The 25,766-nt window shown below is 58.5% G+C and overlaps 1 protein-coding gene across 2 annotated transcripts; it reads right to left on the reverse strand.

The window, feature by feature from the left end:
• On the reverse strand, nucleotides 1–25,766 carry LOC309594789 (semaphorin-3D-like). 2 transcript variants are annotated; one of them, XM_082321149.1, is made up of 18 exons: nucleotides 25,695–25,760; nucleotides 12,393–12,598; nucleotides 7,160–7,320; nucleotides 6,362–6,424; nucleotides 5,996–6,115; nucleotides 5,521–5,623; nucleotides 4,913–5,041; nucleotides 4,435–4,580; nucleotides 4,080–4,194; nucleotides 3,846–3,915; nucleotides 3,322–3,466; nucleotides 3,018–3,240; nucleotides 2,809–2,897; nucleotides 2,295–2,336; nucleotides 1,867–2,024; nucleotides 1,579–1,643; nucleotides 1,194–1,324; nucleotides 1–1,109 (listed from the first exon to the last, which is right to left on the reverse strand). In XM_082321149.1, exons 2-18 carry the CDS (start codon nucleotides 12,514–12,516, stop codon nucleotides 693–695), a joined length of 2,301 nt encoding a protein of 766 aa, XP_082177275.1. In that variant the 5' UTR covers nucleotides 12,517–12,598; nucleotides 25,695–25,760; the 3' UTR covers nucleotides 1–692. The 2 variants fall into 2 exon arrangements, with proteins under 2 accessions (XP_082177275.1, XP_082177274.1); XM_082321148.1 differs by lacking the exon at nucleotides 12,393–12,598 and having other exon boundaries at nucleotides 4,080–4,580; nucleotides 25,695–25,766.

A 25,766-nucleotide genomic window follows, 5' to 3' on the forward strand; every position in this document is an offset into this window, starting at 1 on the left:
ACTTGTGTTTCATGTCATTTTTAAAAAAAAATAATAAATTGTAAGTTGGTATAACTGCCTGTTGTTTCTCGCTCTTTTTTTAATAAAATAAATGTCAAAATTTAAAAAAGCAGTGTGGTTTGAAGTGGATCAGAGCTGGGCTGGGCATGGGCATCTCTACAAACCCCAGGTGCCCCATTACTGGAGCCCGGGCTCAGCAAGCAGCCTCCAGCGGCATTTGGGCTCTGCTGGCACCTCTGCAGCCGCCCAGGTGAGCACCCCACCGGGGCACGGTGCTGCCAGGGCTGCAGGGAGGGAGGCTGGGTGCATGGGTGTCCATGGCAGGGCTGGATGCTGCCGGGTGTTAGGGAACCGTTTGTGAGAGCTGGCTGTTTCCCTCCTCTGTCCTCTCTGCTTATTATTGCTGCTGATAATGATCGTCATTAGGGGCCAGGGGAAAACAAGGAGAATAAATATTCTGCGGGGCGTAAATAGCTGAGTCTTGGAGAGCCGGTGCGGGCTGCGTGCCCTCGCCCCGGTGTGCCCCGTGGGGCGCACAGAGAGGCAGCAGGGACTGGTAGGGTTTGAGGTAGTAACAGTGAGGCGTTTGCACGGGAAGCTGAGAGGTGTCTCGGAGCTGATGCCCGTGTGCGAGAAGGGCCCTGGAGAGACTGGGAACGAAGCTGCAGGTGGCCCCAGCTCCCTCTGCCCCCTCACAGGGCCTGCGGGTGCCTCCGCACCCGGCTGTTCTTGCTGTCTGGGGATGGGTGCTGCCACTTCTGGTGCCAGGCTTTCTGCCGCTGCCTTTCCTGGTGCCGCAGGGCGTTACAGTAGACATCCAGGCTGGTGCCCGGTGCCCCCAGGGCCCGCGGGAAGCCCTTGTAGCCTGGGTGCAGGTCAATCCGTGGCCGGGGGCTGTGGTGGGTCCCTCCCAGCTCGGCCCCCTTGCTCTGTTTGTAAGGTGGCACCTCCATGGCCTCGTGCCTGATGATGCGGAGGCTGTATCGGGTGAGGGGCCGGGAGAAGGAGCGCTCCACTGCCTGGCACTCATAGGTGCCCGCGTCCTCCCTCGCCAGCTGGCGGATCAGCAGCCCTTGCTCCAGCACTGAGAAGTGGCTGTTGCTCCTGACCTGGGGCAAAGGCAGAGCACCGTGGGTCAGTCCTGGGGGACCAAGCCACTCCCGTGCCTTGTCCCACCGCCCTGTCCCCCATACCTCACTCAGGCCCGTCTCCTCGCTGTGCTGCACCAGCCACCGGACAGTGGTCTGTGGGGAACGCGCCAGGCACTCGAGGAAGGTTGAGTTCTTCTCCACCCCAAAAACTAGCTTCTCCATGGCAGCAGTCCCTGCACGGGGGACAGGACAGGGGAAGGGGTGAGTACCCTTCGTGGGAGCCTGCGTGACAGATGGGGAGGGAGGGCAGCACGGAACATCCAGCACGTGGAGGGCGGTATGGGGTCTGTAGCGGACAGTGCTGGTGTAGCTGGTGGGCACTGGTTTCCCAGCACCATGCCGCCTGTCCTCCTGGGCACTGCTGGCCCCCAGGGAGAGCTGGCTGCCTGCACTGGGGCTCCTTGGAGGGGCTGGGGCTGGCGCTCACCCTCTGCGGTGTCCTGGCACTGGCTGAGTGGGTCAGACTTCAGCACGTCCTGGCAGCGGGCACGCCTGTGGGAGAGCAGAGGTCTGTGGGCTGGCACCTGCCCTGGGCTGTGGGACCCCTCCATGGCAGAGCAGCCAGGAAGAAGGGGGAGCAGGGAGGGCTGGGGGACCGGCCGGCAGGGTGACAGTAGGGGTCTGGGCTGACAGGTGGCTGGTGGCTTGTCCTTCCCTGCTCTGAACGCCATCCCTTTGCAGGGGGACAGCACGGCTGGCCCAGGCAGACACTCACCTCTTCTCGGTGAGCAGGTGTGGAGCGCAGGTCTTGCTGTCCCAGGTGCAGTAGGGGTCCCTGGCCAGGCAGCAGTCGGTGCAGGTTTTGCCGTAGAGCTCGCAGCGGTACAGGGAGAGCTGGAGCAGCCCGTGGGTGCTGCTCACAAACAGCTCCTGCTGCTCGGGCAAGCAGAGTGGCGACAGTCAGTACCCACGGCTGGAGACCAGGGCTAGCCAGGGAACGGAGCTCCCTGCCCCGTGCTGGGATGGGGGCACTGGGAGACAGGGGGAGTGGGGGCAGAGCCTGCCTAGGCTGCCCTGGCAGGAGTCCATTCCCTAAATGTGCAAGCCCTGAGGCCAGGGGGCCCAGGCAGAGGGGCTGGGGCCAGCTGCCCCCTGTGCCTTGTCCCTCGGCTGCCTTAGGAAGAAGGAGGAGGGAGGACTCACCCGCTTCGGTGATAACTTCATGTCCAGGATGGGAGAAGGCACCTGGAGGGCAAGGAGAGGGCGCGTTGATCCTTCCTGGGTGCCCCAGCCTGCCAGTGGGGCTGAGACCCCGGGGTGGCAGGGTGCCAGGGCCCTGGCCCAGCTCCCCAGTCCCAGCTCCTCCATGCAAGCAGCCAGGACTGGCCCTGTTCAGCATGGGCAGCCCAGGGCAGCCCTGCCTGGAAGCTGTGCTTTCAAAGCTGGGCTCAGCCCTCCCATTTTAGTTTGGGCTCCAGTGTGCCTCCCCCATCCCCCCTAGGGACTGGATGAGGAGCTGGGAGATGACTTGGCTGCCATTCCCCTAGCTCCCCTCCATGCTAACAGCATCGCCTGCCGGTCAGGGCAGGTGGGAGCCACCAGCAGTGAGATGAGAGACCTCCCCAATAAGGCCAGTGACTTGCTGCAGGATCCTGCAGGGAGGATGCCACCAAGCTGCTTGGTCCAGCCACCGTGGTCCAGCCCTGACCTCCCGTACCTTAGTGACGCTGATCTCCTCCAGGCTGATCACCTCAGTGCCACGGCTCACCCCACCGGCCAGCCCCACCTTCAGAACTTTACCTTCATCTGTGAACGCAGCGGGAGAAGGAGCTGTCAGGGCTGGGAGCCACGAGGGCTGGCGGGACCAGTGTGCCATGCAAGCTGCCATGTGCTGACAGTGTCCCCAGAGCTGGGGTTAGTTCCCACCTGTGCCGAGGAAGAGCACGTCGTAGTGCCGGCTCTCCATCTCCAGCCTGTGCACCAGCAGGCGCCGCAGCCGGTACGGTACGTTGACCCTCACCAGGACGGGCTGGCGGCCCTGCGGGTACACGGGCTCCCACATCAGCTGGTGGGTGCGCATGAAGCTGATCACCTCATCGGGGAAGTCCTTGGTGGACTGCAGCAGGGGGTCATATGTCTCACTGGGGCACTGCGTGGCAACACGGCAGGGCTGCATTAGGGCCAGGCCAGCCCATCCTGCTCCCCCCCACCCTGCTCCCCAGCCCCTTACCGTGCCGGGACGGGGATAGGGGATGCGGCCCTTGTATTCTACCCAGCGGTAGTCGAATCCCTCCTTGTGAGCAAAAGGGCCGCTGAAGGCAGCTCTCACAGCAGCCATGGAGTAGACGCAGACGGCAGAGCCACTGAAGACACCGCTGCAGGGGGAGCACGGGGCTATCAGTGTCCCTCCTGCTCCTTGGGGGACAGGCACATGCACACCCATGCCTCTGAGCCCACGCTGTCCCTGCCAGCCCCAGAGTCATGCATAGCACCCAGGGGGGGACAGGAATCCCTTCAGCACAACCAGTCCAGCCTGGGGGACCTCTGGCTGTGCCGATGCTACACCTGGTGGTTTGGCAGTTGGGCTGGAAAACCAGCAGCAGGGAAAGCAGTAAAATGGCTCGTGTCCCCTCCTCTCCCAGCTGGGTGCTGGTCCTGCCCTTCTTCCCCCTCAGGGCTCCCCGGGCAGCAGCGCTGGTGAGGGGCTGGGGGACTGGACTGCCCCGGGCAGGGGCCAGCCAGAGCCCCGCTCACCTGGAGACCGTGAAGAGGCCAAAGACGAGGGGGTTCTGGGGATCCCGGGTGCGCAGGAGGAAAACATCCTCTGCAAAGAGAGGGGTGGAGATGAGGCACCTGGGAGCTGGAGCACTGGTCCAGGGGATGCAGGCGGGCATCCTCGATGCCATGCCCACCTCCCTGGGGTGTACTGGAAGGAGCAGCCATGGCAGTGCAGCATTGCTGCCAGCTGCTGAGTGGCTGTGCACTCACCGAGCTGGTCGAAGTGGGTCTCAGTACCCTGGGGCCCGGGGATGGAGCACACCAGGCGGGCCTTGAGGAACGTGCTCCAGCGGTTGATGAGGCTGCGCTTCCCTCCGACATCGTTCTGCCAGGCACCAAGAGCCGGGCTCAGCCCAGCCTCTCCAAGCCTCCCCCACAGCCATGCACTCCTCGGTCCCCACAGGGGGACACCCCCAGCCCTGAGCCCTCTGCTTTGTGGTAGGGGTGTGGTGACACCTTCATGTCCAGCTGTCGGCCCCTGCTTAGGATGCCCCTTGGCCCAGAGAAGGTAGAAGCCCACCTGGTGGGACACCTGGCCACAGCATGCTGGCCTTTGGTGACTGACCTTGCAGACCCGGGCCACCCTGGCATGGATGTGCCGCCTCTCCCACTGCCCAGCTTCCATGGCTGTCTCGCGGAAGAAGATGTAGATCTTGTCGTCGTGCGGGTTGTAAGTATCGGGGATGGCGTAGGCACCGACAAACGCGGGCTCTGTGGGAGGAAGGAGCAGCACGACATGGCCCTGTGCCCTGATCTGACCGTGTTGTACTGTCCTTGGAAGCCCTTGGGAAGCCCAGTGTGAGATGCTGAGGGCACACAGGGTGCCCCATGGAGACCCTGATACCCAAATGCAGAGCCCTATTCCTGTTGCTCAGGCTGCAGAGTGCATGCTGGAGCATGGGTCTCGCTAGAGGCTTCATCAGTGCTTCCCCCTGGAGAGGAGAAGGGGACCAGACCACGGAGCTCTGGACCCAGTGCTGGCCCCAGCCTCTCCCCAGCAGGCAGGAGAGCCCCCAGTGCCCCACAGGTCCCCCTGCTCCTACCATGTAGCCAGTGGTCCTGGTTCTGCTCCGTCCGGATGTAGCTCTGCTCGGCCGCATGGACCCAGGTCCGGAAGAAGGCAGCGCTGCTGCCCATGAAGTCACTGGAGGTGCCCGAATACAGCTCCCCATCTGCAGGGTGAGGGGGGGGTATGGATGGATGGGGTGGGGTGCCACTGCTGGAGGTACCCTGGCAGGACACGCCTGTGTCCTCAGAGGTTCATGGAGGGTAGAGGTGGCACAGCCTGGCTGCGAGCCTCCTCCAGATCTGTGACCCAGAGTGGCTTCTAGCCTCACACCCACCTAGCCCTTCCACAGTGCCCGTATGAGGCGGGCAGGCTGGTGACACCGCACACCTCCATGTGCATGCCATTCAATCTACACCCTGCATTTGTGATTCTGTGCAGGAACTGCGAGGTCGGGGTGAGCCGGGGCAGGACCAGGCACTGCGGGATGGCTCCTCTCACACACAGACAGTCGGGCACTAGCCCAGGACTGCAGCCATGTGCAGCAGAGTAGGGGTGCAGGCACCACTGCCATTGCCTCCCAGCACAGACCATTCCCAGCACTCCGACTTTCCAGCATCGCCTCTGCTTCCCGCTCCCTCTTACCGATGAGGAGTCCTGTGAAGGGTTCATGGGGGCTGTACGGGCACCGTCCTCGCCCCGATTCCAAGGAGTGGGTCACCAACCGCATGGTGGGAGCCCCAGGACCCTGCCAAAGCCAAAGGGGAGATGTCAGCCCAGGGGGAGGCTGGAAACAAGCTGGACATGTGGAGAAGAGTGGCAAGGAGGCCAGTGTGCTCGGCTCTGCAACAAGCAGGTCCCTCAAGGGGGCTGCCCAGACCTGGTCCCATCCCCATGGGGCGCCCTGGCACTGCCAAGCCGGGGCTGCTGCTCACCATGCAGAGCAAGGCCATGCAAGTGTCAGGGACTGCGCCAGGCTGGCTGGCCACCCTCCCCAGGCTCTGGGGCTCCCTCTCCCCACTACTTGCTGGGGGGTGTGGGGGAGGTGTGTGTGGGGGTGTGGTGTGTGTCTCTTGCCACCTTCTGCAATAGGGACATGGCTGGCCAGGGTGTCCCTCACCTTTCCCCTGGCTCCCAGCTGGATGAAGGCACAGACAGGCTGGTAGGAGCCGGTCCCACAGGCGAACACATGGCTCCCGTTGAAGGGCTGGAGGAGGCGGATGAAGTTGGCACACTCTGTCTGCTCGAGGGGAGATGTTTGTTAGTTGGCTGAGCCCAGGTGTGGGCACTGGTTCCCAGCCCCATGGCGTGTCTGCCTGGGATGCGGGAGCCCCGGCCAAATTCTCCCCTGGCTGAGCTTAACTCCATCTGGCTCAACACCCTCATCTCAGGAAGACCCCACGCTCCCTTTCGAGGTGATGTGGGTGTTTAATATCCATGGCAAACCGCAAAAGGCCGTGAACCGGGGGCTGCCAGCCCTGCTTACCTCCACGTTCTTCCCCGCCAGCTGGCAATGCTCAACCTGCTCCCTGGAGGCTGGCCAGAAAATCTGCAACACAGAGACCCCACCGATGCAGCCCCTGCTTTCCTTGACCTGCCTGGCACCAGTGGGAACGGGCTGAGCCAAAAGCTTCTGCCGGGCTCAGGCACACAGTGAGGACATGGGGCTGCTCTGCAATGGGTCTGACACCCCCTTGGGTCCCCAGGGCCCAGCTGAGCTTGACGGGCAGCCTGCCAAATAGGCTCAGAGCGAATCTGGCGTGGGGACAGAGCCTGGGTGGGCCACGGCACGCCTAGTCAGTCAGTGAGCAGCCTCTCCTGGATCCTGGCCCATGGGAACGCCAGGCTGCAGCGCCTTAACGGGCTTTCCTTTTGTTGGGCTTGAGCTGCGCACCCCGCCAGCAGGATGTCTTGGGATGACATTAGCGGACTCGCTGCTGGAGTTGTTTTAGCTCTTGCAGCAGCAGCAGGGACTAGATGTGATAGCAGGGCTCTGGGCACTGCCCTTCCACCTCACCCGGGGCCCACCCAGGTCTCCTCTCCTGGCCAAGCCGCCCTGTCCCTCCCTGGCATCGACCTGTCCCCATGGGACTCAACACTGCCAGGAATGGATTGACCCCACTGACTGAGACATCCTGATGTAAATGTGTCCCCGGTGACGTTGCACCAGCCCAGCTGGGAGCACATGCACCTCCACGCCCCGGCACAGGAACGAGGAGCGGCTCCTGGGGAGGGAAGGCCAGCCTGACCAGGGCCACGCTCACACCCTCCTGCCAGCACTGACCTTCTCAGGCTCTCTGCTGGGATGGTCCAGGTGGAGCAGGAAGATGTGGTTTTTTGCTCCCACCATCAGCCAGGCCCTGTCTTCATCCACCAAGAGGGCTTGGAAATCCAGCCCGTCCCCGGAGGCCAGCAGCAGGCGAGAGCTGTTGGATTTCAGCAGATCTGAGGAGTGCAAGGTGGGAGAAAGAGAAACCCATCCATGAGCCATGCAGCAAGCAGCCAGAGGCCCCGTGCTCCCCCTCTCCAGGACAGCTCTGGCTACCCACCCCTGCCCCAAGGGAATGCAACTTTCCTGCCACTGCCTTAGCAGAAAAACACCACCCTCAGTGCCCCAAAGCTCATCATGTAGCCTCCTCCCATGAGCCTACCTGGAGGAAACAGTGAGTCACCCCTACAAAGAAGAAAACTACCCTGACCTTGCCCTGGGCTGGGCTGGTTTGCAAGGACACGGGGCAGGACAGCAGCCCAGCCTGAGGAGCCCAGGTTGCTCAGCTTCCAGCCTGCCTTTCAGAGGAGCTCTTGGAGCCCCAGAGCCTCTGCACTCCAAAAACATGGGGAGAGGGTTGAGAACACCGGAGACTCGCTTGCTGTAACTCCCAGCACATTTTCCCTGGGCTTCAGATCAAGAGAGTTTATATAAAAAAGATTTTGGCTATTTGCTGGGACAAAGCATCCCTCCAAGGAAAGGCTGTATGGAAACACAGCCGCCACAGCCCAGCCTGGACGCTTCTCTCCTCCGTCCACCCCTGAATGTTTTAGTCTGTGAAGTGTCTGTTGGGCTTTACCCCAGGCACCAGGACGGGCAGGCAGATGGGTGCACCAGGATGGGCAGGCGGATGGGTGTGCTGGGACAGACAAATGGATGGCCAGTCCCTGGCCCAAGGAGCTTGTAAGAGAAGTCGCCAGCTGTGTCCCAGGTGCTGCTCTGACCCTGCTTCTGCCACCCCACATTTTGCCCCCCGCTGCATCCTGAGACACAGCCTAAACCCAGCATTAAGCTGACTCAGGAAAAGGACTTTAAGAGCACCCCTTTGGCTTTGCTGGAGGGAACAGCCACCTTTCCGAGGGGGAAAGCATGCCATGGACCCCCCATGGGCACGGCAGGGCAGCAGGAAAGGCTCTGCTGTTCAGGCTGTAGCTCCTCCTGTGCAGAAGCCCGGGGGCAGCTACCATGGCCTCTCTGGCACAGTTGCAGGCTTGTGGGTGTGCAAGAGGGACAATAAGCTCTTGTATCTTGGTTAACCACTTCTGAAACAACATCTCCAGGGCCTGCATCGGTCCGTGACGTGCAGCACCAGGTTTTGGGGCTGGCTGCTGGGGCGAGCATCCCCCAGCATGGCAGGGGCGGCTGCTGCACTGGGCACAGGATCACAGCAGCTGCCGCCCTGGCAAGCGCCTGCTCCCAGGGATCAAGGCAGGGGAGACTGGCACCAAGGTGGGCCTTAGAGCTTCCAGAAATCATAACACATTGCTTTCCTCTTCAAAAGTGGTGGGATCTGGCTAGGGATAAGGTGAAGGCTGGCTACACTGGCAAGGCTGCTCTTGGCTTTGGTGCTGTGCAAGGAAAGGTGCAAAAATAAGGCCACAGGAAGGGGAGATGGGCTGCTGCTGGATGGGGACTGGAGGGAGGTGGAGTGCAGCTGGGAACCTGGGGTGGTCTGTAACACCCAGGCTGAGAAATTACCCAAAATCATGTGGGTTGAAGCAGTGTGCCAGGAACGGAGGGAGGGAAGCTGTCAAGGGGAGCCGGTGCTGGCTGGCGTGGATGAGAGCATGGGTGGACGTGCGGACCCGGGTGCAGGTGGGGAGTACGTGGGCATAGACATGGCTCCGTTCAAAGGGGACCGGCTGCCCCAGGAGGTTGCGTCTCTCTTCCTTCCACCCTGTTTCCAGGGCAGAGGGGAAGCGGGACCAGTGCCTGCGAGCTGGAAATGCCACTGACATCCGCTGGTCCCTGTGGGGGAAGGACCTGCTGGGCCACAAGCAGCAGACAGGGGTCCCTGCCCGGATCCACGCTGACGCAGCCAGGCTCGCTCCCAGCTATCGTTTCCTTCTCCCCTTCCTCCGAGGTCAGAGCTCCAGTTACTGCAGGACACAAATCCTCCTCTGCTAGGAGCTGCTCCCAGCTGTGTCAGGGAGCTCCTGGCCCTCCTCCTGCTCCCACAAAAACTATGCACAGCCCCACTTCACTCCCCTCTATCCCTTGAGTTCCCAAGAGGTGTCCTCTGGGTGCCATGGATATGGGGGGGGGGGGGGGGGGGGGGCGCAGATTTCCAAGCCATTTCCCGCCGGCTGAATGGGATTAACAGCTGAATTCCTGTCCCTGCCTGTGGGCCATTGTCACCGCTGGGTCCCCAGCGGGCTGCTGTGCATTGCCCACCCTCCTGTGTCTGCCAGCGCTCCCAAGACCTGCCGGATCCAGGAGGAAATGTCGGGCAGGGTGCTGGGAAGTCAAGTTGGGGTGGGAGGGAAGGTCAAAGGTTCATCCAATACATGGATGTAATAAGCAGAGTGGGGCAAGGCTGGTCCCAGGGAACGTCACCCACTGGTCGCCCTCTGACCTGCCCCGGCCCCGCCTGAGGACAAGGTCAGGCAGGATGATGGGGGAGCCCTCCCTGCTGCTGTGATAGTACGTGGGAGGACCCAGGAAGGACTCACTGCCCTGCACTTGCACCATGAGACCTCTGGCAGCATCAATGACCACGATGGTCCGAGCCTGATTCTGTGGCATGCTTCTGCTCCCTCACCAAGAGGACGTCAAGTTCTGTGGATCCAGACCCCGTACGCAGGAAGCTGCTGTGCACAGACCAGCCTCTTCTTGCCCCCAGTCCAGCCATATGTGTGGAGCATTTGATCCAAGCCCTGACCCTTGAGGCGGGGACCCAGGCGGTCGTTGCAGCAGCTGCGTGGTAGCTAAACCAATGGGTGAGCCTGGAGAAGCACCCTCTCCTTTGTGCTCATTATCTCCCAAGGCCACGGTGTTTTTCTTTATTGTCAGGACCACTGTAACCGCCTTGTCCCATCCATCATCTCTGCCTGCCCCTTAGCCACAGCATCCTCAGTGCAGGGTGACCCTGGGCTTCCTGGGGTCACAGCCCGGCTGTGCTGGGGCCTGTCCTCTCCCCTTCCCCCAGCCATCAGACAGAGCAGACCATGGAGGAGATCCTTGAAGCCCAGGCGAAGCTTGGTGCTAAGTCGGGCTCCAGCTCCTCACTGCCGTCAGCTGATAAGAGACATGCCAGTGCAGCTTTTGGTACCGATAACCAGAGACCCACCAGCCTCCCGCACTCCCGAGCACTTGCTGCTTGGTGATGGCTTCTGGGTTGTGCCCAGCTGGGCTGGCTGCAGATCAAAGGCTGGCAGAAGACCCATTTGCCAACTCCTACCCATGCCTGCCCTGGCTTATTACAGTAAGAGGAGCTGGGAGGCATGCGGAGGCATGCTGTGGTTTTGCTGCAGAGCTGCACTGCCGTATGGCCTCAGAAAACAGAGAGGCTCAGCTCCGGGCAGCGTTAGGGCTGACCCAGTCTGACCCAGCTTACCCGGACGCTGCCTCTTGTGCCGCTGTAATTGCTGGCGTGCTATTATAAACCTCCTCCTCGCCTCCTCGGCAGGGTGGGAGCCGCTGCTGTTGTTCCTGGCCCCATGCCCCGTGCCCCATCCTTCCTTTGCTCTCCCAGCCTTTGGTGCTGTCATTTCCTTCTCACAAGCCTGCTTACATCTTCTCCCCCCGCCCCGCAAAGGCTCTGCCTGCCTCCCCCATGCTGGGATCTGAGGGCAAGGCTGATCCCGTAGACGGATGCTCAAAGGCCTCCTTTTATTTTTTTTCTAGGGGTTTTTAAACCTAAACTTCTCAAGGCATTGTGTCCTTGAACCTACCCTGTGCTGTCCGTGAGTCACATCCCCTGCCATTGTTCATGTTGTCCTTGAGCCCTCCTGATGCTGGGAGCTTCCTCTCCTGCCTCTGCCCAAGACTTGAGGGCTTTTGGCATGTCTGGCCCCAGCAGTGTGGGGCTTTGAACTCAGCAGTGCCCCTGCGCTTCTGCTGCCCCAGCAGCCCTGCTCTGCCTCCTCCAGCTCTAAGGAAAGGCAGACCCTGCACCATGTTTCAGTGCTGGGCTATCAGCGGGGACCATCTCCCTGCAGGGGTATCCTGCATCCCTGGCAGGGCTAGCCCTCTCCAGCCACAAGCCGGGGGCATCTTCCACATCACCAGTGGCCACTGCCCGGAGAGCAGCTTCTCAGGGTGATGCAGCAGGCCAAGAAGATGGCCTCAGACCTTCGAGCACGATGCCCATGGGAAAGCCACACTGCCACCTCACAGGTGTGAAGGGCTGGTTGAGCCCTGTCAGCTGCCATGTCCGGGGACGTGCTGAGCTGTCTGGCCTTCAAAGCAACTTGCTCTTTTTCACATATGAGAAGCTGAAAGCAGGTAAATTGGCCAAGTCTGTGCTGCAGGTCCATGGCAGAGTGACCAGCTGCTGGGCTAGCAGGGATCTGCTCTAACCGCTCAGGTCATTCCCCTGCAGAGACCCTTTCCCTAGCAACTCTCCCCTTTTGCACTTCCCTGCTGGGGTGTGTACTGTGCTACCTGTCAGCTTGCTCCTGTTGCATCTTCAGATGACCGAGAAGAGACCCCCCCCCTTTGCATCAAGCACAAGAAGAGCAAACTGTGCCTCCCCTGAAGAGCTCATAATCTAAACAGACAAGACAGATGCAGGGGGGAAGGGTAAAGTGCAGCAGGGAAATTATCTGTACAACAGATCAGCCTCTTCTCGGCAGGAAAGGAGGGGTAAGGGCAGAAGGGCTGAGCTGGGGCAGGACTGAGCTGGCAGCACTGCCTGGGGCTCAGTGTCCTCATTGCACTGTGAGTGTGAAGAGCTGGGGCTGCCCAGGTCAGGTCCAGCCCAGGACACACCGTAAGATGCCCAGAGTGAGTCTGAGCAGAAGGAGACATCCCTGCTGGTCCCAGCATTGCGATGAACCGGGGCAGGGTGCTCCCTGCTCAGCTCCCTTCCCCAATGCCAGCAGCACTGGTGCAGCATCCTCAGGGGCTGTGCTTGGGGCTGCAGCCATGAAACATCCCAAGGGCCCAACGTGTGGAGATGCTGCAGCCACAACAGCAGGGCTACTGCCTGCCTCCTCCACACCATGGCTACCCCCTTCGCTCCCTGCCTGCAAGATGCTCTCCCAGTCCTCCCAAGCAACGAAATCCTCCTGGGCAGCCCCCTTACCTTTGTAGGCGAGGCGAAGGCGTGGGGCATGCTGCTTCCATGCCTTGCTGCTGCCTGGCTGCTGCAGGAGGAGGCAGAGGAGGAGCGCGGCGAGGGGCAGCCTGTGGCCGGGGGCAGTGTGCATCCTGGCGCTCTGCAGCTGGGGAGGGGGCAGCTCGCCCTCACAGCACCATGGTCCAGCGCCGAGATGCCGCCTCCGCCGCCAGCTGCAAGCAGAGAAGGGGGAAGGCTGCACCACAGTCAGGCTGTGTGCAGGTTGGGACCCCCGTCCCACTGGCCCCTGGCTAGGGAGGGTGCTCGAGGGACCGTGAGTGATGGCTTAGCAGCTCAGCTCGTCCCCATGAAGACGTCAGGCCAGCTGCCTGGTGGAGAGGAGCCACCAAGAGCAAGTGTCCAGCCACCCGCACACGCACAGCGCTGCAAAATGAGCTGGGGCTGCTGTGCCCGCTGCGGCGGGGGGAGGTCACAGCCACAGTGAGCTCAGCACGCTGGGCTGGGGTGGCGAGGCACAGGCTGGGGACCCTGCAGTGCCCGCCGCAAGTGCTTCGTCAGCGTTTATCTGAGCAGAGCACCTGCAGGCTGCCAGGGGGCCAGGGCCCACCCCTCCCTGGGGAGCGTGGGCTCAGGGACAGACAAGGCCTGTCTTGAAGAGCTCGTGCAGCCCAAACCGCTCGGCTGGGAGGGAAAGTGGGGGCCCAAGGAGGCGGGCGTCTCGCTGGCTGGGCTGTCCTCGCAGCCTTGGCAGTCATTGATGGTTCTGGTAGGGTGAGGAGGATTTCTGAACACCTGCATTGCCATGAGCCGTGCCTGTCCCAGCTGGGACACCCTGCACCCTCGACCTACAGGAGCTGGCAGAGCAGCTGCTGTTCACAGGGCCAGTTTGGCCACCGGGAAACATGGCTGTGGCTAGGTGACCCACTCACTGGCTGCCCCTTCTGCCACCCAGGAGCTCCGACACGCTCCACGTCCAGGGACTTCAGAATACCAGCTACTACAGCCTGCCTAGGGGAGGTGTGCGGTGCAGTGCTGGTGTGCCCACAGCATGCAGTACTCAGGAGCACTTGGATTCGAGTATCCCAGAGGTGACTGACATGAGGGAAAAGGCAGATGGTGCTTTGGGAGCAGTACACACTTCAACAGGCTCTCAGAGCTTGAGAATCCTCTGCTAAATATCTGCTCAGACCCCCAGTGCTTGGCCAGAGCCCAGTGAGAGACCTCTAATATTCATCTTATCTCAGCTTGGGGTTAAATCTTGCCCCTCTTACTGAAGGGGGAATTAATATTTTGGAGTGCTCGCCATAAATGCCACTTTTGTGACCCCTTCAGCATCAGCTGCGGCTGCCTGTGTACATGATACATCATTGTGGCCGGTAGCTCTGCAAATTGCCTGGTCACCGCAGGCCTCTCCCAGGCCACCAGCATCCGTTGGCTCTGGGATGCTGCAGGCTGGAAGGACTCGCTTACATTTACACCCCCCCCCAGAGGCGTACAGGGTTTCACAGCTTCATCCGCCAGCTCCCACACCTCCTACGAGGAGCGGGGCTGGCCTGGCAGTTCTCAGCAATTAATTCAGGCAATTTAGATGCTTTTTCCTACTTATAAATGTCCTGGTGCCTAAATGGCATCTCTGACTAACTCCCCCTCTTGCTGCATATTAAGTTCTTTCAGTCCCATGGCTGAAAGATACAAAATGAGCCTTTGGGCTTATTCCTGGCCAGAGGCTCTTGGCACAAGGAGCAGGGGATTTCTGCCGTCCTGGTGAAGGGCTGTGTAGGAGGGATGGTGCAGCCAAGCCTTTCCAACTGCCTTGGTCTCTGCCTTCCACAAGAAGGAGCACTCGACTCTGCTTCAGGACAAGGTTTTGGGCTTGCGGAGGCTGGGGTTTCTCTCCCTCCCAGCAGACGGGGAGCAGGCAGCTGCCCGTGGCCAGGCTGGGGTGCAGCCCCTCAGCACAGCTCCTCTGCTGCCCGTTCCCTGCCCTCGCTGCTGCCTTGCTCTCACTCTGGCCAGCACAACCTGCTGTGCTCCGGAGCCTTCCTCCAACCCAGGAGACCTGGCACCACCCTGGGACCTGGATGTGACCTCGGGGTGGAGGCTGTGCCATTTTGTGTCTCTCTTTGGTTTGGGGCTGCTTTCTCAACCCATCTAACCTCTTTCCTGGGCAGACTTTTTGACAGGCCAACCACTGCCTAGGAAAAAAAGAAAAAAAAATACCAAAACCATGATGGGTTTGGCTAGGTTTAAATTGCTCATTGCTTGACACATTGATTGTGGAGAGGGGGAGTTCCCAGGTAGGAACCCCACCAGCCACACTGGGGACCTGCTAACAGGCAGTGCTGCCCTTGCTTCCCCCACAAACACCTTCTCAGCAGGCAGAGATGACGAGCGGCTTTTCTGTGCAGGGGATGCTCCAGCAATTTTAGCTCTTCCCCATGCTCAGCCATCTGCAGCATAGTCTCCTGGACCCATCCTGCTGACTCGCAGCCATGCCCTAAGCGAGCACTGCTATCCCAGGGGTCATCGCAAGGACATGCTTGGGATTTGACAGAGAATTTTTTTTTTTTTGCCAATGATGTGCATTCGGTTGCTGGAGGACTCGGGAGAACACTGGCCCCTAATTGCAGCTTTCTATAAATGGAGCAGGGCCTGTGCTAGGCTTAGGTTTGGGCTAAGCCAGCCCTGGGAGGAACCTTTCATGACCCAGAGCTCCAGGGGATGCCAGGGTGGGTCAGGATTCTGCAGATGGCAGACAGAGCACTGCTCCTGCCTCCGGGACACGCTCACGCATGGCTGCAGGCGAGCTTTAGGGAGCAGCGGGGATGCTTCGCATGCCTGCAGCAGGGGCCGGGGCGGTGGGGCAGGAGCACATGCTCCCATGTACAGCTTGGTTATACCAGCACTTTGTCTCCTCGCCCTGGGGATGCCAAAGGCAGGTTTGATGGTGACAGGAGCCGCAGCCATGCACAGGAGGAACCCAAAGCGCTGGCAGAGCTGGAGGCAGGGTCAGAAAAAGTGGGGATCTTGCTGGAGGGGCTCAAAGTGGGCAAGGAAAAAAAAAAAATTGTCAGAGGATAATTTCCAATCAGAAAATTTCCTTATACATCATGCTTTCACCAAGCCTTCGGGGCTCCCCACCATCGTGCCCAGGAAGCAGTGAGGGACTTGGCATGTCCTCAAGTTACACCAGGGCAGGTTTAGGTTGGCTATTAAGAAAAATTTCTTCACTGAAAGAATTGTCAAGCACTGGAACAGGCTGCCCAGGGAAGTAGTTGAGTCCCCATCCCTGGAGGTATTTGAAAGATGGGTAGACGTGGTGCTTAGGGACATGGTTTAGTGGTGGACTTGGCAGTGCTAGGTTAATGGTTGGACTCGATGATCTTAAGGGTCTTTTCCAACCTAAACGATTCTATGATTCTGTGTCCATCCCCTGATGCACAGCTAAAATCCTAGCAGCAGCTCCTGACCTGGCTGTGCCCGCAGCCCCTGGCACGGGGGCATCCATCACTGTGCCAGTTGGAGCGGGGACAGCGGGGGAAACACAGGGCAGGGTCACGTCCCCTGCCTGTAAACCTCTGCCCAAATCTGCCTGGAGGTGAAGAGCTCAGCAGAGGCAGAGTTTACACTGAGGGGGGGAGCGCGGGTGTCTAGTGGATGGAAACAAGCTGCGGATGGTGAATCCAGGGTTAAATTAAACACTCCCGACAGCTTTAAATAATCAACTGTCCGGAGCTGCAAGTATTTCTATCTCAGTTTGGAGAGGGAAGTGCTGATGAGGGCAGGCTGCTGGGCGAGGGGACATCTGGGGGTTAAGATTTCATACTCTGGGGCCTGAGGGGGGGGATGTGGGTGATTGCAGCCCTGTTTCGGGGGGCTGGCAGTCACCAGGATTGCCTTGGTGTAGGTGGCACGGGTGGGACACTGCGGCTCTGGGCTGACTTTGTGCCAGCAGTTCATCAGATGCCCTGGTCCCAGCGGTTACCCTATGCCCTCCCTTTCCTCCCCTTCCACCAGTGACCTGCAGAAGTCCAACAGATTTCAGGCTCTGAGCTGTCATCTAGCCGTTTCATGACATGATGCTGAATTTTTCCTTTGGAGACAAATTCCCCTGGAAGGTCTTGCCAGAGACTGAGCAGCACAGGGAAAAGACAAATCCCTCCTGTTTAACACACGGGTATGGGAGGGAACTGTTTATCCGTGAAAGCACCAGTTTCCTCCTGACAACGCCTATTTGCTGCGATGCTGCAAATAATAGTGTAAAACAGCCCAAATTTCAGAGGGGGAAGGGCCCTGGCAGTGGATTTATCAGGCTACAGATTATCTCCCAAGAGGGAAGAGCATGCTGAACTCGAGCTCTTCAGCGATTCTGCAGCACTAACAGCAGCCCCCTGTGCTGCCTCCCTGCCCAGCGCAGCCCACCATGTGCTCCACCGCTTTCACAGGCCCCAATTGTGTCCCAGCTAATCCCCACACACCATTTGCAGCCTAGTGCCTTCTTCAGTTACACTGCAGGGCTGGCCCGACCACGGGCAGGAGGTGAAATGCTGGCCCCCAGCAGCTGGGGGACCTCAAGGGAGAGGAACCGGGGGGAGAAGAGGAATCATAGAATCGTTTAGGTTGGAAAGACTTTTAAGATCATCGAGTCCAACCGTTAACTAGCACTGGCAAGTTCACCACTAAACCATGTCCTCAAGCACCACATCTACACATCTTTTAAATATCTCCAGGGATGGAGACTCAACCACTTCCCTGGGCAGCCTGTTCCAATGCTTGACAATTCTTTCAGTGAAGAAATTTTTCCTAATATCCAATCTAAAACTCCCCTGGCACAACTTGAGGCCATTTCCTCTTGTGCTATTGCTTGTTACTTGGGAGAAGAGACTTGGGAGCTGCACCTGCTGTCAGCTTCAGCCGCAGTGACCACAGGGGGATGGAAGTGCTGTGCTAGAGCTTGCTGTGAGAGAGGAGAGCTGAGGGGAAGCTGAGACCCCCCCCCCCATGGGCTGGCACTGCCCAAGGCACCCAAGCAGCCAAGCCCTGGCTCCCAGACCCCAGCCTCACGCTTTCAATACTGTCCTGCCTCCCCCCATGGAAGCCCTGGGTGTGGGTGGTCTCCTCTCTGCCTGGGAGGGCAGGTACTGCTCTGTCGTTTTTGGGAGCCAGGAGAAAGGAGTCTCGTCCCAGCAAAGAAACTGAGGAGCAAAGCCAGGCAACCAGCAAGGACTTCAGGCAGCCAGGACAGCCGTGCCTTGCCATTAGGGAGTCTCCCCCTCTCCCGTGTCTTCCCATTGCTCAGCCCATGTGCCCATCCCCGCACGCACATCCACATGTTGGTTGTGTGCATGCCACCTGTGCAGCTGGAGCTGTTGGTCGTGTGCTTTAGTGTGCACCTCTGCCCATGGCTGTCCCTCTTCCTAAAGTGCTGCCTGCCCCCCTCCCTGCCCATGCAGGCACAGAAACCCTCCCTGCTCAGCCCAGGGCTTTGGTTGTTCCCCTCCATCCCGCGCAGGATGATGGATGCCCCAGCAGCTGCGGGGAGAGGCAGCTGTCGTCCTTCTCCAACTGGGAAGACAAAGCCACGGGGGCGGGCCCTCGGCTCCCTCTCTGCCTTCCCCCAGAGCTGCCTGGCTGGGGCAGGACCGATGCCAGGAAAACCTGCGGTGCTGAGCTGCTTGTGGGATGGGGATGGAGGCACGGGATGGTCCTGCACCATGACACAAGTTGGGACCACAAAAGCCAGCACCAGAGCTTGAGTGGCACCAGGGTATCATGGTGCACCGTGTGAAATGGCAGGGTTTCAATGAAGCCCTCAGTAACACAGGTCACACATGCCCACACAGAGCCGCAAAGATCAAGGGGGAGCAGATTTCGGAGGGTTTGAAAGGAGGAATTGTTCAATAGCAGAGCAAGGCTGAGGTTGCTCAAGCTTTGCCCACATTTCTCTGCCACTGCACGGCAAGGCTGGCCAGCAGGCTCCCTTCCAGCCGGGACATCTCCCGACAGCCTCCTACGCTCTCACCTCCTGAGATTAAAGCCCAGGATCACAATTAGTCCCAGATCACCCTTCCTTGCCAACCACCACTGCCAAAGCATGCCAAGCACCGTGAGCAGGGAGGAATGAGTTCCAGCTGCTGCTGTGGCCCTTCGGCACATCACTCCTGCCAGGCAGGAGGGCTCCCCGCTGACGGGTACCTGGTGTTAATGGCGACGGGGCAGGGACAGCTCTGTGGTCTGGGGGACTTCACTGCCTGCGGTGACACTTCAGTGCATATGCGGTTTGTTCCCTTTTTTACTTCTTACGTCTGCTGGTGTGCAAACATTCCTGGTCCCTGAGACCTGGCATGTCACATTAAGCACATGCCAGCTGTGCCGCCACATACACACAGACCTTTGCAGCTGGTTTTCCTCCTCTCCTGTGGCACGGAAAAAGCAGTGTCCATCCCGGGCCGTGAACCTGCCCATCAGCGCTGCCCCAGACCCCGGCAGAGCCCAGCTGTCTCTGCCCTTCTGTGCAGACAGGAGTTTTCGCTCTGCTTGGGGCCTTGGTAGGTGGGAGCCAGGCTCAGCTCCTTATCCTTAGCGAGGGGGTAAACCTTTACATTTGGAAGGGCAAATACAGCATCTCCTCTAATGGTGTCAGTAGCTTAAGGCACGCTCCAGTTGGAACCACATCCTTTGAAAGCAAATGGGGAATTACCAAGCCCAAGGCTGGCCAGGATATTAATAACAGTTTATGAAGGGATAAGGAGCTGGCTTCACTTAACATCCTGCTAATCCCTTTCTTGGGAGGCCACTGCCTCAGCCCCTACCTTTCCCTTGCTGCTGAGAGAGAGAGGTGAAGCCTGCTCTGGCTTGGCTCTCGGGCATTGGGCTGGGAAGGCGGCCCAGCAGCCAGGCTTGTCTCACTGCACAGTGATGGGCATGGTGATGGGGATGGTGATGGGCATGGTGATGGGCTGGATTGGCCCATGTTTTCAGGCAGCAGGTCCCAAAGGCCTTTTTGGTGTTCCTGAACATGCTGCTTGAGCTAGGTAGTACCAGTTGAGTAACCTGCATCGTTCCTGCCTCTGATTCACCCCGAGGGCATCCAGCACCAGGGAGGTAGCAAGTCCAATGTGCAGAGAAAGCCGGCTGGAGACACAGCGCAATTGCACCTTGCAAGTTTCCTCTCACCTAAAATGCTGACAGAGCACAGGCAGCTTCCAGTGCCACTGGACTGCTGAGTCTGGGCAAATACACCTCAAGGAAAACCTAGGCAGGCAGGGACTTCCTGGGACTCTGTGCACCCTCCGGCTCTCTCCTTGTCATACCAGCGCCACATTTCCCCACCTCTGTTCACGGCTTTCGTGCCTGCATCCCCAGCACAGAGCAGTGCTAAGGTCCTGCTGCCAAGCTCCAGATCAGGCAAATGGCTGCAGGATGCTGCCCAGGCCAGGGCTCCCAGAGGGGGCAAACCATGCCAGGATGCCAACTGGCAGTGGCACAGAGGCAAATTTGGAGGAAGAAGGCTGAGCTCCTCCCCAGACAAAGCAGAGGGTCGGGGAGGTGGGACAAGCACGGAGCAATTGTGTGTCTCACTGGGCAGCAGCCATACAGCTCATCTCAGCCCAGGATTGACTTGGCGTATCAAACTTCAGATTAACTTGGTGTATTAAACTCTGGATTGACTTGGCATGTTAAACGCCCAACCTGCCTCTTAATGCAATTGAGAAGCTTAAAATTCTTTCATGTTTGGGAAGGGGCTTGCCACCCTCTGATACTGTGTAAGAGAAAAAGTACCCAAATAAGGTAGCAAAGAGGCTCTGTGCTGCCTGCTCCACTGCCAGGCCAGCTCCTCAAAGCCTCAGGAGTCCCCAGAGGCAGCACCACATTCCTCAGAGCCATTTATACCACGATGCTGCCCGCTGGCTGAAACCCACCCTTGTCACCTGTCTGCCACATGGCCTGACAATCAATACAGCCCTTGGGAGGCTCAGGGAGCTCTGCCCTGCTCAGGACCTGGGCTTCAGACTTTCCAGGCTGGGTCTGGGTGAATCATGCATGTGCTAAAACCTGGCAGGAGCTCCAAGGCCAGGAGTCAGCATGGACTCTAACCAGGGACAGGTTTGCTAATGCTTCTTGCCCCAGGCTGGCTGAAAAGCCTTTGCTGGGGAGAGGAGCTGGGTGACATCCACGGTTTTCATACAGAGCTTGCCAGCTCTAGGTCACCAGCTCAAACCTGGGCAGGCTCAGCCATGGGCCACTGGTCCTTTGGTGGCCCCTGGAAAAGAAGTGGTGGGCTTGGTCAGGGTCCTGGTGGGGTACCAACACCCTAGGGGGCCTGTCTGAAGTACCCCAGCAGAGAGCCACGGGCTGGAGACATCTCCATCCCCAGGGGTGGCTCATGAGAGAACCAGCCCCGGGGAGCGCAGAAGCATCCCTGCTCCCTGGACAGGCAGGCTGCAGTCTTTTCCAGCACCCCCAAGCCAGAGCCTCTTGCTACCTTAAGCTGCCAAGACATTTTGCAGCAAACCTGCACAATTTGTAACATGCATTTTCTTCATTCACAGTGGGATTACTGTTTCCTGCCTCCAGATCTCTTGGGCAGGGATGCTCAGCACCTCTGAGAGAGCTGTTGGCTTCACCGCATTTCCCCAGCTATAATCCCAGGGCCATTCCAGGCAGGAGCTGGCTGTGAAGCACCTGCTCCACTGCTCAGTGACCCAGCTCATTTGCTTCACCATTGCCAGCCAGCGACACGGCTGCCGGTCGCGCTCCCAGGGCCTCTCGCTGTCCCAGCCGGGGCCGCCTGCCTCCCCTGACACTTGAAAGCTCTGCAGTGTTTTCTTTTCATCAGCGGGAGCCCTGCTCTCTGCTCTCCCCGGCCTGCTGCACTAATTGGAACAGGCTGGGCAGGCGTGGGGGGCTTTGCCGGAGAAAGTATTTTAATGAGGATGGAGGGTGCCTGCACTGTTATCTGCTTCTTCTCAGAGCCTCTTGGCTGGGCTCCTCGGTAATTACAGCCTGGATTGCTGGGTAAACTCTCTGGCTTGCAAGCCTTGGACCCCTGCAGAGCACCACACTCCGGCAGCCTCCTCAACGGGCTGCCCTTTGCTCCGGCACGCTGCTCGGGGAGCCAGGGGACACATCTTTGCCTGGTGGTGAGCTCCCAAGAGGCTGAGCAACCTTGCAGTCCCCACCCCAGCAGCTCTGCTGTGGCAAAGGGAGCTGCCTGGAGCAAGGCTGCAGCCTCTGTGCAGGGTATTTCCTAGGATCAACGACCAGCAGAGACACTGCAGATGGACGCCGGGCCGTTCACCCCCGTTGGCTGCTCATTCATTCTTCCCCAGGAGACACCAGGTCAGCTCCAGGCTGAGCTGAAGATGAAGGCACATCTGTCAGGGGTTGGGGCAGGTCAGTTGTTGATCGGCTGCCATAGCTTTTGTGTGAGGGGAAGCAGGGTGACTGCTGGCAGCAGCATGCTCTAAGGCAGACAGCTCCCCTTGTTGCAATCATTTAACGGGCCGGCCAAACCAGAGAGAACCCAACCCAGCGGATGGTCGGAACTGGAGGTACCTCCTCACAGCACGGCTCCCTCTGCCAGTATCTCCAGTTGGCCAGTGCAGCCCAGAAGCAACCACCACCATGTACCATGCCCAAGGCGCTGCTCCCAGGACACATCCTTCCTGTCCAACCCCTAGTTCATGTGAAGTCCTTGTACTCATCCGCACAGTCTCCTGCTGTGGAAGGCCACTGTGGCTGTCATTATTCCAGCATGGAGCTGAGGCGCAGATGGGATAAGTGACCTGCCCATGGCCAAACAGGAACCCTAGCAGGGCAGGGATTGACCCCAAGTGTCCCACCTTCCTCCAAACAGCAGATCATCCTCCTGCAGCACAGACCAGCGCTTTGAGAAAGCTCAGCTCTGAGCCTGACTCTACTACTGCCCATGCACAAGTAAGCATGTAATAGCACGCAGTGACAGAGCTGTCACCACCTGCCTGCATGTGAGCACGCACCGTGGGAAGACCAGCTCTTCTCTCAGTGGACGATGGACAGATTGAAACCGAAAGCCTTTTTTTTTTTTTCATGGTACAAAGTGCACAGGTCAAATTAGCTGACATCAGTGATCTCCTCTTGGAAAACAGGGAAATAAACCTGAACCCAACAGCGGGGGAAGCAGAGTAGTTCCTGCGCACAATAACTGGCAGCTCGCCAGCGCGCGAGGCAAGAACAATCACCCCACATGGCTTGTGAACGGCATTGTTTTAGGGAAACCATATCCTGGGCAGGCTCCCAAGTCAACTGGGGGTGACGTTTGCAACAATTGCGCTCCGTGCCATGCCATCCCACTGGTGGAGCTGGGTTGTGCCAGCCCGGAGCACGCGCATGGCTTGCCTGTAGGTACAGCGGAGCTGGGGGTGGATTGGGGGGTATGCGGGGTCACTGAGCATGGAGATGGCAAAGCCCAAATGTCCTACAGTTTCTGCATTGGTGAATAATAAAGGCTTATCTCTGCCAGGAATATGGAGTGCTCCCTCCTGGGTACCACAAAATCGCTGTCATTCCTTGGCATCTAGCTACAAGTAGATGCTGGATTTTTATGGCTGTGATTTAGGATAATCTAGTCTATGGGGAGGCAGAATGACTCACACTGCAACCTCACACTGGTCATTTTGCCACTCTGTACTTCAGGTTCACCAGGCAAAAAGAGCTGGAGACGGTATAGCCAGCTCCTGCAAGCAGGGCAGAAGTAAGAAGTAGGTGGGGAGGCAATGGTTGGCTCGCAGGGACCAGAGAGGACCAAAGCTGGAGACCCAGTCCAGAACAGGTAACGGTGGTTTTGCCCACTTTCCCACTGCAGCCTGTCCTCCACAGGAGCTCCTTGCCAGCCCGAGCAGGGCGCAGCGGGTCCCCCTGAGCAGACCTCCCAGAGGAGGGCTCCTCAAAGAGGGCAGGTGAGGCCGGGTATGTCCCTCCATTCCCCGGCTGAAAGCCATTCCCAGCTGGCCGCCAGGCCAGGGGGTTACTCAGCTGACTGATCTTTGTGCCTTTGCTTTCAACACCAGGTTTGTAACTGCACGAGCGAGTGCCTGTAAAGACCTAATTACCCTGTGCTCTTGAAGCTGCTTCTCACTGTAATCCCAGCTGGAGTGGGGATAGACCAAACTTGGAGGAAGAGGCAGCTCCGAGAGTCTGGGAGCCAAGGTTTACAATAAATCTTCATCCTTGCTGTAAACAGCTCCTGAGAGGGTGTCACAGGAGCACAGCAGAGAGTGAGGCAGCCAGAAACCCTCGCCGGTGAGAACATCCGCCAGCCCTGCTGGCTCAGGGGCTTGGTTTGGCAAAGAGCATCGTTAGCAGCGAGTCCTGCCGAGGACCCCGGGCTTGGCTCCTGCTCCCTCTGCTTGAGCTCGGCACTGCTTGGCAGCCCCACAGCCTGGTATCGCCTCTTAGCTAGCAAGCCGAGAGGGCTCAGACCGTGGCATCCCCTCTCTGGCCTCCACGCACACACGAATTGGTATTTGGGAGAATGACTACATCCTTGGGGCTTTCCTGTTTAAATCTCAACCTAAGGAACCGGAGCAAACGATCCCTGTCTTGCATCCTTGTGGAATTCGGTGAGATTAGATTAGGGATGAATTCTTCCCATATTTCTTATAGAGCTGATATCTCTGCCCTGGCTTTCCAATTGACTTCCCCATCCCCAGCTCATAAATCACAAGGGTGTTTGTGTCTCTGTCGTTTTCAATACCGTTAACTCAGCAAGAGAAATCTATATGTTACAGCAACCCATCGTGTCAAGCCAGTGACCCGTCAGGGCTGCCAAATCCCCCTCCCTTTGAAGGCTATGCGAGGACCGGCCGGCGGAAAGCTGGGACATGCTCCACTTGGCAAAGAGCAAGCTCCCTGCGGCTTGCGTACGGGTCGTGTGGCTGGCATGTGTGCGGGATAGCTGCAATTCTGGGACCAGCTCTCCTACAGCACTTTCCCCTTCCCTTGGGCACAAGGGAAAATGCTAATTTCCAGCTTAGCAGAAATTTCATGCCCGTGCTCAGCAGCCAGGTTAATGCAGTAGTTCCTTATGGGCAATAAACTGCTTAACTGAACACAGGCATGGCAGCAAGCTGAGGCTTGGGGCTTACCAAAGCCCGGCTACACCCTGCCTGTTAGGTGCCTCCTGATGATTTCCAGTGGCCAGTGCATCCCTCAGCCAGGCTGCCCGGCTGCTGTGTAGGACTGCCCCACACTTTCAGGAGCCGTAATTCACACCAGAGATGATCTTATTTCAAGAATAGGAAGAAATAACCCTCTTTGTCTTAAGTTCATCAAGTGCTTTGTTATTTGTTTCTAGACATAAACAAACATTTAGTCTTCTCCCTCCCACCCTCACCCTGAGTATCACAACCCCATCGCACTGAAACATCCACCCATCGCTTTCAAGGCGCTGGAGGCACATAAGGCTCCCAACTGCCGGCCATCCATCCCCAGGCTCTGCGATGCTTCCAAGCAGAAGGATCATTAGTTAAAGGACTCACTCCTTCGGAGAGCACCCAGCATATCTCAGGCTCTGTTTCTTTTTTGCCTGCTATATTGTATGTCCCAAAGTTTCTGAGAACTGAGGTTGAAGAAGAACAATTTCCCTGTCCCGACAGATTTCATGAAGCCCAAGCAGGGGACAATTCCCCCACGGACCAGGGAGGCTATTTTTTCTCCTCAGACTAAGGCTGTCACAACTTCTTGGAGGCAAATGATTAATTTTTATTTGGGGGGGTGGGGGAAATCCAACAAAACTGTCTTTGAGCAGTGGAAAAGTCCCCAGCACAGACTAGATATTTAGTGACAATCATCTGTCCAATATGGTATTTTGGGCTGTTAAACCTTAGCAGCAAAGCAGAGCATCGAAGTCAAGGAGCCCCAGAAAAAACAGCTCTGGAGACAGAAAGCTTTACCATAGCAATGAAACCTCCTGGAATCCAAGTTAAGGCATTAACAGATATAACCATAAAAGATTATTACCACAAACTTTTAATTGCGTACTATGGCAAACTGAGCAGCAGAATAAGCTCTGCTCTCTGTGTAGGAGCTGGGAAAAGACAAGTCACTCCTAAGTTACTCCGCACATCGATATAAAATGCAACGAAGCGGACTGTAAAAGCAGACAAGTTTACAGCAGGTCAGACCTAGTTCAGCCGCCCGGGCTGAGCGGCTCCCACGGGGAAACGCTACCCCAGTCGGGTCTCCCGGGGAGAGAAACCAGGCAGCCTAGTCCAGCCCGGGCTGCCAAGCTTATTAACAATTAAAACCCATCTCTCGACTACTCACCAGCCAAGGAGCCTGCGGGGTCTCAGCGGTGATGAGCCCAGCCTGCTGCCAGCCCAGCAGCCTCCAGCGCGT

This window comes from Platalea leucorodia (assembly GCF_965183815.1).
Source record: "Platalea leucorodia genome assembly, chromosome: 9".
NCBI lineage: Eukaryota > Metazoa > Chordata > Aves > Pelecaniformes > Threskiornithidae > Platalea > Platalea leucorodia.

What these genes read in the sequence shown, in the direction of transcription:
- LOC309594789 (XM_082321148.1), bottom strand. Translation starts at nt 7,225, where the DNA reads ATGGTGGGAGCAAAAAACCACATCTTCCTGCTCCACCTGGACCATCCC. An exon ending in CCAGGACCACTGGCTACATG is followed by an intron (nt 4,581 to 4,912) that starts GTAGGAGCAGGG and finishes TTCCTCCCACAG; the next exon opens with AGCCCGCGTTTGTCGGTGCC. An exon ending in TGAAGTTATCACCGAAGCGG is followed by an intron (nt 2,025 to 2,294) that starts GTGAGTCCTCCC and finishes TTGCCCGAGCAG; the next exon opens with CAGGAGCTGTTTGTGAGCAG.